General features: G+C 40.0%; 1 protein-coding gene across 2 annotated transcripts in view; it reads right to left on the bottom strand.

Annotated features, from left to right (window-relative positions):
• Positions 1-935: 935 nt before the first annotated feature.
• The window catches only part of slc9a1a (solute carrier family 9 member A1a), a 28,831-nt gene continuing 17,706 nt past the window's right edge, over positions 936-12,060 (bottom strand). The window contains exons 7-13 of one of the 2 annotated variants that reach the window (XM_020590084.1): positions 9,818-9,888; positions 9,178-9,354; positions 8,428-8,554; positions 7,945-8,043; positions 6,450-6,531; positions 6,181-6,237; positions 936-5,705 (exon numbers count right to left, since the gene is read on the bottom strand). In XM_020590084.1, the coding sequence (XP_020445740.1) occupies positions 5,431-5,705; positions 6,181-6,237; positions 6,450-6,531; positions 7,945-8,043; positions 8,428-8,554; positions 9,178-9,354; positions 9,818-9,888 (888 nt within the window). In that variant the 3' untranslated portion in view covers positions 936-5,430. The remainder of the gene's footprint in view (positions 5,706-6,180; positions 6,238-6,449; positions 6,532-7,944; positions 8,044-8,427; positions 8,555-9,177; positions 9,355-9,817; positions 9,889-12,060) is intronic. The other variant, XM_020590086.1, reaches the window with a different exon arrangement.

The following is a 12,060-nucleotide window of genomic DNA, read 5'->3' as shown; positions in this document are numbered from 1 at the left end:
TTACTCTTGCAGAGAAGTTCTTCTTCTTCTCGGCCCTTTCTCATATGGTACGATAATGGCAACGCTAAGGTATTCAGGGTGTTGGTCAAGGACACACCAGCCAGTGAGCACATTGTACTTATGTCAAATACTTATACTTTTCAGTTTGTGGAACTTTATACTTCGACTTCACTACATTTCAAAGAGACATCTTGTTCCTCACTAGTTATCTGACTACAGTGAAAAGGATACATAATAGGATGCATTGTTAGACGGTAAACTAAACAACCTAAGAGTAGTTAAGATGGGTAAACTTAGCTCCATTGCTGCCAGCAACATTAAATTTGCTTAACAGCTGTAAATAGTACCCTGCAGACTATCCACAGTACAAACAAATAAATACAGTATGTAAAGTATTTAAATTAGTTAAATTCTGCTTCAGCTGCTGCTTCTGCCCAAACTGATATACTTTGGTGAGCTTTCTTGATACTTTTAAGTGGGTTTTGTCACCCATGGACAGAGACAAGCTAGCTGCTTCCCCATTTTCAAGCCCCCATGCTAAGCTAAGTAGGTGCTTAGCTTACTAGTGCTTTATTTATACTGTTTATACAGATACTAATGCTTTTGCATGTTTTAGCTCATATAGTGAAAATCCAGGGACAGCCATTAGTATATATGCATCATAGTGCTGCATGGCACTGCAGTTGCAAGTTGATTAATTACTACACAGCTAAAATAATTACTACTAGAAAACTGTACCTGACTTTAAACCTGATGTTAAAGCTAAGCAGGTGCTTAGCTTAGCTTAGCTCTGTACAAAGTAGTATAAATCTTCTAAGAAGATATTTCCCAAAATGTATTCCTTTAAGAGTGTACATTTAAAGATGTATTCCTAACAAATAAACAAAAATAAACAAAACAGATTTTTCACAAATCGTGACACATGGACACAGTACTGCTATAAAGAAAAACTTTATTTTGGTTTATAGTTTCATCTCTGGTTGGTAGTTTCACTGGTCAGTACAGGGATGGGATGCTGAAAGCTAAAGATTAATCAACAAGAAAGTGCACACCTGCTGTCTTTCAGATTCTGATTTGTACAACATAATAAATTCCCAATATGCGTTCTTCCTTTTATGCATATATTTCTCTTCATGTGTATAGAAAATAAACTCTGATTTCTTGCAAAATATACATTTGCAAAACAGTAAATAATGGACTGACATAAATTAAAAATACATGATGATTATCCAAACCAAATATACATGATAAAAGGGAACTATAAACCGCTCTGCTGTCATGTCAAAGCACAGCATTGACTAAGATTTAAGATCCCAACATCTGTTTTAGGACTAAAAACACCAAACCCACCCCTGTTTATAAGGTCCGTTATAAAGTACAATCCTTTTCCCTGTGATGTGTCACCTGATAACACCGCACACTCTACATTAAGACCACTTATTGCTCTCTCTCATGTTGGGGTGTGATATAAAGGTACTACCTTGTTAAAGTGCTTGGTGTAGTGTAAAAAGAGTACACAAGGAGCAGGATTAGGCAAATGCAAGGAGAAACAAGGGAGGAAAACTGTCTTTGGGTGGGTGAATAATGATGCTACGGGGTCATTATGTTACTGACGCACAAATGTGCATCACACTGTGATTACAGCCTTTATAAATGACAGTTTTCTTCTACAGATGTTGGACTGATCTCATGTTAAAATACTAAAGGAACATACTAGTGCTTTTGCATGTTTTAGCTCATATAGTGAAAATCCAGGGACAGCCATTAGTATATATGCATCATAGTGCTGCATGGCACTGCAGTTGCAAGTTGATTAATTACTACACAGCTAAAATAATTACTACTAGAAAACTGCACCTGACTTTAAACCTGATGTTAATGGTGATGGAATCTGAAGCAAGTCCCGACTCTTTACACACACAGCATGTTGCATGTTACATCTTGGGGAAAGCCTAATTAAAAACTTGAATTACAAAAGAGAGGTTTATGTTGTAGGGGAAGAATGGAGACTGATGGCAGCCTGGACTGAAGAAAAATCAAAAACATGCAAAAAAACACCAGCATGGCATTAAGGTAAAAAGCAACTTGTCAGCTTGTGAGGCTGATTGTAATTGATGCCTTCACATCACTTCTCCCCAGTGAAACTAAATTTAGGAGCAGTGAATCTGATAAGCCAGTATATGGCTATAAATTCAGCTCATTGCTTTGTGGAGCAAGAACTTGGTCCAGTTTAAACTTAGAGTGAGATGCTTATGAAGGTAAACATACAATGGAAAAACCCACAGTGAAGCCTAAAAACATCTGTAAAGCACATGGAGTAATGTAATGCACATGAATCCAGATAAAGCTCTTGACATTAACAACAAGGGATTTGGATATCCCTGTACAGCCAATTAAAAAACAAACAAACAAAAAAAAAAAAAACTTTGTACAATAAAGCAACTGAACACACGAAGGATTTTAACACACACAGAGATGTAAAGAACAAAGACCACAAAGCCGAATGCTGCTGTGGCAACAGTGTTGACATTGTAACTCAGTCCCAAACAGTCCACAACTTATCATCACTCACCCCATAGAAAAACATCCAGTGTGGAAAATTTAAACTGAGAACAAAAAGCGCACATTTAAAACGACAGCCAAAGAAGACACGAGTGACTCGAATGTAAAGGTTTTGTTTGCTTTGTGCATTGAGAGAAACAAAGGCAAATAAAGAGAGCTGCACAGGTTCTTCTATAGGCTGTATGGCTTCAGATTAAGGTTATTTTCTGCACCAAACATTTCCCTCCAAGAAGTGTGAGAATGTTTGCCCCACAAAGTTGCATTTATTATGAAACAGAAAAGTATGAAAATAGTTTCTTTTTGAAAAATGAAAAGTCTTTGGAATAATATGATGTAGCCAGGGATATAGGGCGGCTGTTTTATGCATCGTTTTAATTTAAATCATTGTTTTTTCCTCCTTTATTTTAATCACATTTGCAAGCAAAGGTAACTGTGGTTTCCATTTTGATATGAAAATACAGCGCCTAACATCGCCTTTAAATGTCGACCAAGCCATAGAGCATCTGGAAAACGGAGAGAAACATGTCTCAGGGCTTCTTTCCACAGTTTTTACCGATTTTAGAATACATTTAATGCTGCGTGCAAATTTTTTAACAACCTGTCTCAGTTTGACCCCGTCCCTTTTGACACTGTCAGCACACTCCTCGCTTACGACACTGTCTTACACACGCATACACATTTTATCAGAAATTCAACTCAGTCAAGACATGGTAATTAGATCCTTTAAGGTTTGACCCATCAACACTCTTTTCTGCAATTAAAACTGTGTTAATAAAAGTGTCAGGGGCAAAAAACACAATGAACAAAAAAAAAAATTAACACTAAGTGAAAACACTCTACCATAGTGCAGGTGCATGTGTGCACACAAAATGTCCTATCACCCACACTATGTGACACAGAGGCTATAAAAAGAAAGAACGAGGCTGACAGGATCGTCAGCTTTTTGCCCTCAACGGCAACGCGCGCCCTCCCAGTAAGAGGATCAGGAAGGATTCACTAACACCTAGAAAACATCCCGGGAAGTGATTCACTCAAGGCAGACTGTGTTTCAGAGACAAACTTCGCTCTGTGGATGTTAGCTATGACGGAACGGCCAGTGAAGTCATGTGATGTTAAACACGGGTGAAAGACACACTCATGGGTTTTAACTGTTATGTCGATGTGCGGCACTTTGCGAGACAATCAACAATTTAAATGCTATATTCCAAGTCACTGAGCGGCTTCTGAAAAGAGACATGCAATGTACTTTATACTGGCTACCATGCACACTGTACAATACAGCACAGGAGAGAATGAATAGAAACTCTGGACTATGTTGTCATGCCTGTAGCTAACTCACTCAAGTCTCACACAAGATGTGCAAAAAATTAGAACAAATAATTTTGACTGTATATTTTAATGCCCACGTTTGATTTCAGCAGTGACATTAGCACTGGTTCGCCTCGTTGTTTTACATGTTTAACTTAATTAAGACTTCAGTTTTAAAGGGTATTCATAAATATAGGATATTATGATTAATGTACATATCTTACAGACCCATACTGCATAGAATTTTTTTTTTTTTTTTTGCCAGGACATGCTTCCAGTCTTAGATTTCCAGAAGGTTAAGAGAAGAGGATCAATTCATGTACCAATGGACCTTCTCTTGTCGTGTTCTCTACCTTGCTAAGGAGTAATGCAGGGCACAAATAGTTCTTGTAAAAATGAACAATGCAGGTATTTACAGTATATCTGATAAATTAAAAATGAGGTCATGTGGTCTAAAAGTTTGAAACAAGAGCAGTGTGAAGATGATGAGTGTTGTGACGGGCACTTGTTCACTACTTATGACGGAAGACAACGAACAACTCCACTCCACCGTGACTGAGCTTTAACAAGTGTAAAACATTAAATATCTACAAAGAAATGTGACATGACATGAGGTGATTTAACTCCAGAAGACTTGGAAGGGGAATCATGCATGATGGCTGACATCAAAACATCTGTGCTGCATCACTGCCTGTCTCATAAGGTTCCCACACACCCAGCTTCACTCCACATGTATGGATCAAAAACTCTTTAATCAACAGTGAGGAGTTTTTCAAATCCACACAGCTCCCTCCACAGCCACAGGTCAAGGCTGTGAGTCTGTAAGCACGATTAGAAACAACTGTAGCTCTTTTACAGAGACTAAATGCATCCAGCTTTAACCTACATCCCATAAACACCACAACCAAAACCCATTACCCCTGAAATCAAAATGCATTAAAAAGAAGAGTTAAAAATGCAGCAAGTGACAAGATTTGACATAAATAAGGCTAAATACTTTCAACTAGTGGAGCTACACTAAATGTTTGGATACCCAGCTATCTCAAGTGACAGAATGAAAAGTGCCAACGTTTGCCCTGGTGATTACACTTCGGACTACTGTCGAGGCCCAGCATGTCTCAGAGAACACTGCTTTAAAGACAGAAAAGTTGTAAAATAAGAAACAAATATAAAATAAACAACCCTGCAATCATTAAGAAAAACATCTGACACTAAAGTAAAAATGACACTACCTGACACCAAAACATCTTGGACCTTTGGTAATGCATAGTTCTTTCCTGAACGTCTAACTACTGAGCTTATAGACCAATATCTCTCAGACAGCAGCGATTGCTGCTCCAATGCCTTGTAAAAAACATAAAAGCAATGAAATAAACTAATGGCTCTTTTTTCCTTCCCAGGCAGTCAGTTTCCTTTTTGTTTATAGGTATACAGCATTAACAGTTTTGGCTTGGTTGGTTTCTGAACCAAAGAGATCATTTAGAGCACAGCACAGCACCCTCTCTCCTAACCAGTGCAGACGGGCAAGCGGCCTGACCCCTCCACATCAGATCTGCCGTATTAAGGCAGGAAGGGTTCGTCCTCGTCCTCATCCCCGCCGGGACCAGGGTCGCTCAGGCACCTTGTAAGCTTCTGCTGTTCTCTGGCTCCTTCTGCCTCACCTGGCTTTTTATGCCCAGAGGGAGGCTTCATCATCAGGCCCTGGTCCTCCTCCTGGTCGCCTCGGCCAAACTCATCCATCACATTGACAGAGTCTGGAGACTGAGGAGATGCCAGGTCCACCTGGATGGTCGGTACATTGTCTGTCGCTGGCTTCACACCGTAGCTTTGTGGGTCTACACGTAGGCAGGAGAAGGGTACCATTATCGGGGAATTAGCTTTAAAAAGGGATCTAACATCATTCTGTCATTCCATCAGTGTGCATGAACATATGGCACAAATAGAGAGGACAATGTGATAAAGAAATATTAAGGTCAACAAGGCTACCTATGTACAGTCACTGCACAAACTACACAACAGCAGGATTTAAGACCTTTCTAAAATTTCATAAAACAGCAAAAATAAAATGAGACAATAATTTGTAATGCAAAACATGCTGAAATAATTCCACTTTTAATTAAAACATACAATGAAAAACTCAAACTGAGGCCCCCAACCCGTACGCAGCCTTGTCAATCATGTCATGGCATCACCTCATTAGTAATGAATAATTGATGAATGTTAACAAGCAGGATAGTTCGAGCATGCATGTTAGGAGTGCTGTTGGGTTGTCACTGCTAAAAATGAGTCTTCTCTACATTCACCACATACCTGGACAACTTTTGTTTCCTTTCTGCTGCTGAGCAGGTTTGAAATCAGTATCTCTGCCTAAAATGAAACCACACACCGGTTTACAAGCCGGCTGGCACATGCAAATGTGTTTGCATCAGTGAGGAAATATCTGTTGCTGCAGCTGTGAATGGTTTTGTGAATGCTGCCTTGTGAGCCTAACATCCCCGATGCCTTAGTGGCATGTTAATATTTTCAAGTGTTTCAAGTGAACGTTTGCATTTGGCTGTGGCTAAACTGGACGTGTTTACCTGAGGACAGTCTGGCTCGATGCATAGTCGGAGAGTCAGAAGCAGCAGCAGGCACCGTCAAGTAGTTACTCATCTCTTTTATCTAGGAAAACACAGGAATATTTATGGAATAATTTAGCCTCCAGCATGGAATCATTATATAATCTAACTTCCATAAATATGTACTATCACTAATATACAAAGCTTAGGTGAAATTATAACAAATATGTTTTTGGCCTCATTTCAACATCAGGGAAGTACAGCAGCCAAACTAACATAGTTCAGTAATTTACTCAATATCTCTGAGGAACTTCACTAAAATGAAGTTGCTTAGCTAGCCTCGGAAGAAATCCTCGAGTCTAGGGTGGCACATTTGATTTACCCTGAACAAGAGTCTATTTTCATTATATAATTACAGGATGGTGAAATGCAAGTTGTGGTAGGGCCATTCAACTGTGCAAATAAATCAGCCCTCATTTGTGTCAAGAAAATTAATTTAGGAGACCTGAGGTGAACTCTAATTAGAACACATATCATAGTTTTGGCTGAATCATTTAACTGGTGGTGGCCCAGTATGAAACAAGAAGGGCTTTTCATCTGCTGGTTTTGTCAGGTCTACTGTGTTTCTCCTGATTTACCACAGGCTGCTTTCTGTAACACAGCTTCTACCTGTATTATGCTAAAAAGCTTTGTAACAGAGATGTACCGATCCAATATTAAGTATCTGTATTGGCGCCAACCTGGGCATATTTCACAGGATCGGTATCAGCCAGAATAGTCAGACCAGCTGTCTACACTGCCTGGCATATCTTTCCTGCTTTACAGCAGGTAACTGCAACCTAAAGACTATTTTTTAGCTTCAAGTTAATTTTTTGGACCAGTTTTTTTGAAATGGTACTGTTTGATTAAAAACAGTTTGGCACAGGTCAAAGGGCTCCATCAATCTCTCAGTGCTGTCTGTTTCCTTTAAACTTGTATTTTATTGTAATTGCTCCGATGTCAGTGAGTCGCTTGCTGCTCCGAGACCGTTTAAGTCTGAGAGGTTGTCTTGTTCACACTGAATAAGCCTGTGAACTAGCCTGTAGGTTTTGGACCATAGTGCTCCTTTTAACAAAGTGTTTCTGTAGGCTCCTCTGTGTGTTTTTGTATAGAGATGAGTACGAGCCTCCCGCGATGTGCACGTGAACAGTTACATGCTGCACACTCTGTGCTTTCAGTGTAGACACGCTAAGTTTTATGCTTTTGTCAAGTGGTGCTGCGACAGCTGCCACCTTTCGTTAATGCAGCGTTATTAAACTGTCAAACAGGAATGTCTAACCTGGAAAGGAATCAGATCAGTATCGGGGCCAAAAAAAGTGGATCTGTAATGTACCAGATTGTCAGTAGCCACTTTAGTGCTGACTAATCAACAAAATGTGCTTGGTTCAGTCACTGTGTCCAGGTGTCTGTGACACGACAAAACACAGGTGATTCTTGATTTTACAGTTGCTGCCCTCACTGAGACTGATAACTGTACCTTCTTCTCCAGCTCCATCAGCCTTCGCTTCTTAATAATGTCACTAAACCCATCCTCATATGGATCAGCCACCAGAGTGTGTCTGTTGTAGGAGTGCAGCTGAGAAAGAAAAGATGCATTTCAATTAAAAGTTGAAGTAAATGACAAAAACATTTTGGTACTATTTGTTTCCATTTCTCTCAAATACCTGCATAAAAACATAAAGACAATAAGAATTAGATTGTGTGGAACTTTATATGAAGAGAGCTGGGACTACTACAGTGGTAATTCTTCTCACTGGCTGTTAACCAGTGTGAATGCATGAAACGTGCGTTCACTTAAAACAATCAAGCTGGGGTACTTTGTTTATCTATACAAACCAATATGACTTGTGATATGATGAACTCTAAACTGCAGGTAATACAAGACAATATGTCTTTAACTCTGAATATATGAATTAGAAAATATGTACTAATCTAACTACTCATATGGCAACAGCGTTACCCTCTGGCGTGTCCTCTGGAGGTTACTCCTGAGGATCTTCCTGATCTCCTCTTCTCGGCCTTTAGGTATCTGTAGCAGAGTTCTGTCTGCAGACTTGGCAGGAGGAGGTTTCTTGGGCTGGATGTTCCTGAGAAGTATACAGGAGACAATGTGGGAGTTGATGTATTTCAGACCAGTAAATCTGCTGACACATCAAGTTTGTCATGTTTGCTTTTGTGAAAACACACAACTATCTGTTGTAATAATCAAATCTCTGACAGGGTTATAACTAATCACAAATCACAACAAAGGTCATCTCAGGACACTTGACATAGTCTGATATTCTGTGTTAGGTCCAATTCCCTTCACTCTGTACATGCTCCCCTTTATCAGGAAACATAGCATAACTTTCCACCGCTATACAAATAAAGAAATGAGAAAAAAGACTTGACCTATAAATGCTATAACTAACATTAGTTTTGTACTTAATGCTGCTGTTTGATGCTAAACAGGTATAGTGGAGTGGGTTTTTAGAGCTTTTCTCTGAAACCAGCTCAATAATACAGTTGAAAACAAGGCTGTGAAAGTGGTGAGATGGAATTAAAATCTTAACATGGTGGCAGGAGAGCTAAACAATTAGCTAAAACCTGCTATGCACCTTCATAAAGTCACAGAAACCTGCAGACTCAGGTGATAATTCTCTAGAGGTTCATCACACTGAGTGACCACTTTCACACTGTCATGTAGTTTTCCCTGACACTCAGTACTCACTGCATGGACACAGTGGAAGGCATAGAAGAAGGAAGCTTGGCTCCCCCTCCACTCTCCACCAACTCAATGGCCTGTTTCATCTCCATTTTGTGGTAGAAGGCAATGAGCTGTGGCTCCTTTGAGCGTTCACCTGCAATCAGGCACTTCTTCACATACTTCTTGTTGAAGCGATTCAGTCTAAAAGGAGGAAATGAGTGAGAGATGAAAATAGAGACCGATAATAAGAGAGAGACATGGGGGGAATAAACTGAACAGAGAGAGGTTGGTCAGAGAGTGTGTGTTAGAGGAAAACAAGATTACATGAAGCAATAATTTCACATTTATATCCACAGTTAATACATATTCTCTCTAGAGCTAAAATAATTTGCTGATTAGGACAGAAAATGAATCAGTTATTTAATAATATAAGCCATCATCTGAATAAAATAGCTTGTTTTTCTTATTTTGACATAATAAAATGTATCGCTTCGGTTTTTTGTGATGAGCATTTGCCTTCTCACAGGAAAGGATATTATTCAAGACCATACGTAGTATTTTTTTGACATTTTATAGCAAAATGATTACTGACTAATGAACATAATGCAGAATAAGTTCTCTGATGACTACATGTTGCAATGTCTATTCACTGTACAACCCATACTTGTCCTTCCAGTGATGATGACCATAGTGTCCACAGATGTCTTCGATGCCAGTCAGTAGGTGGTCCAGGAACTAAGTGTAAAAGAAAAACAGAAAATCATCTTTAAAAGATGTTCAACAGAGGGAAAACAGACCTACAAAAAATGTCATGTGCCTACAAACAAACCTATATCTAAAGACTTGCCAGGGCCTGGCCGCTCGCATTCGAGCCCCAACCCCGGGCCTGGCTCCAGGGTGGGGCCCCGGCTGCGCCATGCCGGGCGACGTCACGGTCTTTGGTCTAACTCGATTCATAAGGGGGTTTTGAACCGCTCTTAGTCTAACCTGTCACCCAGGACCTGTTTGCCTTGGGAGACCCTACCAGGGACATATAGCCCCCGACAACATAGCTCCTAGGATCACTCGGGTACTCAAACCCCTCCACCACAATAAGGTGGCGGTTCAAGGAGGGGACAACCTCATGTAGAGCAATTTAATTGATCAGAAATGGATTTCATTTTTTACTGTCTAACATTCCACTTGGAGGGTAAATGTGCAAAACTCTTTGGTAAATAAACAATAATTTATGGTTAACAATGTTCTCAACTGTGATCACAGGCACTCTGGTACCACTCACGTCATCTGCATCCATCTTTTGCTTCACCATTGCTATTAAGACGCCCTCCCAGGTACAGCTGCCAAAATCAGCAGCTGGATGATTGATTAGCCAGTGTTTATTAACAGTGGCAGCACGCCTGCTCATAGAGCCACAGAAATGTACCATTACATTTGTTGCTCAGGCTGCAGCCAGGCGTGGGGTCAGACGAGACAGCCTGCAGATGCCAGTCCAACAGACAGTGTTGCCATGGGAACAAGTCATTAAGCAGAGCCAAAGAACTTACTATTGCTTTGTCAGAAGTGACAGATTTATATAAAGCCTGCCTGGCACTGTGGGGGTGGGGCTGAAACAGGCTCATTAAAAGGCACAAAATGAACAGCAGCTGCACTAAAGATTACAAATGATTACTGTGTTTTTATAATCAGCATCTTCTTATCTTACAGGTTTCCTTCTCATTTGCAACAACAATGAGATGAACCATATCATGCAATGTAACAGGTACAGCATAAAATTGCCTGCACTGTGATTCGGTGGTCCTTTGGGAGTCATTGTTCATATTAACATAGAGTATAAGTGTACAGTATAGTGTGTCATTGTTCAACTGCTATCACAATTACAAAAAGAGCAAGTATAATCTCTGAAAGATGCTTGAAAGCATATGCAGCATCCAGTATGTCACCTAACTACCAGCTTTCACACCAAAAAGCTGAACACTTCATTTGGATTCTCTGTCCAGCTCTCCATTGGTTGTTCTGTAGCCCAGTCCAACTGTGTCCTCAGCCAGCTCTGCTGACTCTGATCACTGGGGTTTTACAGTGGAACAGAAACAGCAGCGTCAAGCACTAGTGACTCACCTCAAAGCCCCAGAGAGGGCCCTGTGTGTGCGCATACTGTACATGTACTTATCTGAGCTGTATTAACAGCTTAAAAACAGCTGAGTGTAGCCCTTGGTGGTGATGTAAGGATGTGTCTGACTACCAGCACTACTGTGGACAGAAGCAGCTCTTTGTGTGAGACAGTGGGTTCAAGTTGTATTTAACTATCTGCTAAGAAATGCTGCTGTTAAAGAACTGAGAAACAAAACTGTTCTAACTCATAATGAAACAGAGCACCAGTACACTGTACACTTTACAGTGTAAAGTATATGAGATGCAGTACCACCACATAGCCAGTAGGTGGAAGCAGAAATTGTTCAATTAAATGGCTTCAGAGGCTTCTTACTACACAATGATGTTGTTTTTCATAACCGCCCCTGACAGCAATGCACAGTATACTAGCAACAAAAAACAAGAGAAATATCAACATTTTATTGTTTGTGTAACTGCTCTGCATTTTTCAATCTAGCGTCTTCTGTTAAATCATAGTGTTGTTAGTAGCATCAGTATTTCTGGATCTGTCAGTGTGCTGACGAAGCGTAGCAAAGGCAGATCGGTGGAACAGGAAGTTGATGAATTTGTTGATATTTCCTATGACGTCATCAATTTATAAAAGAGGATGTCCTGTGAGTTAACACTTCAAACCATTCTGACATCAGCTGCATACGTAAAAGAGGATGTCCTGTGAGTTAACACACTTCAAACCATTATCGCATTAGCTGCATACAGAGACATTCTGGATGATTCATATGAATAAACCACCATGAAACC

This window comes from Monopterus albus, unplaced genomic scaffold, assembly GCF_001952655.1.
Source record: "Monopterus albus unplaced genomic scaffold, M_albus_1.0 scaffold11.1, whole genome shotgun sequence".
Classification (NCBI taxonomy): domain Eukaryota; kingdom Metazoa; phylum Chordata; class Actinopteri; order Synbranchiformes; family Synbranchidae; genus Monopterus; species Monopterus albus.
The sequence above is the reverse complement of the archived record's forward strand: the minus strand, read 5'-3'. Positions and strand labels throughout refer to the sequence as shown.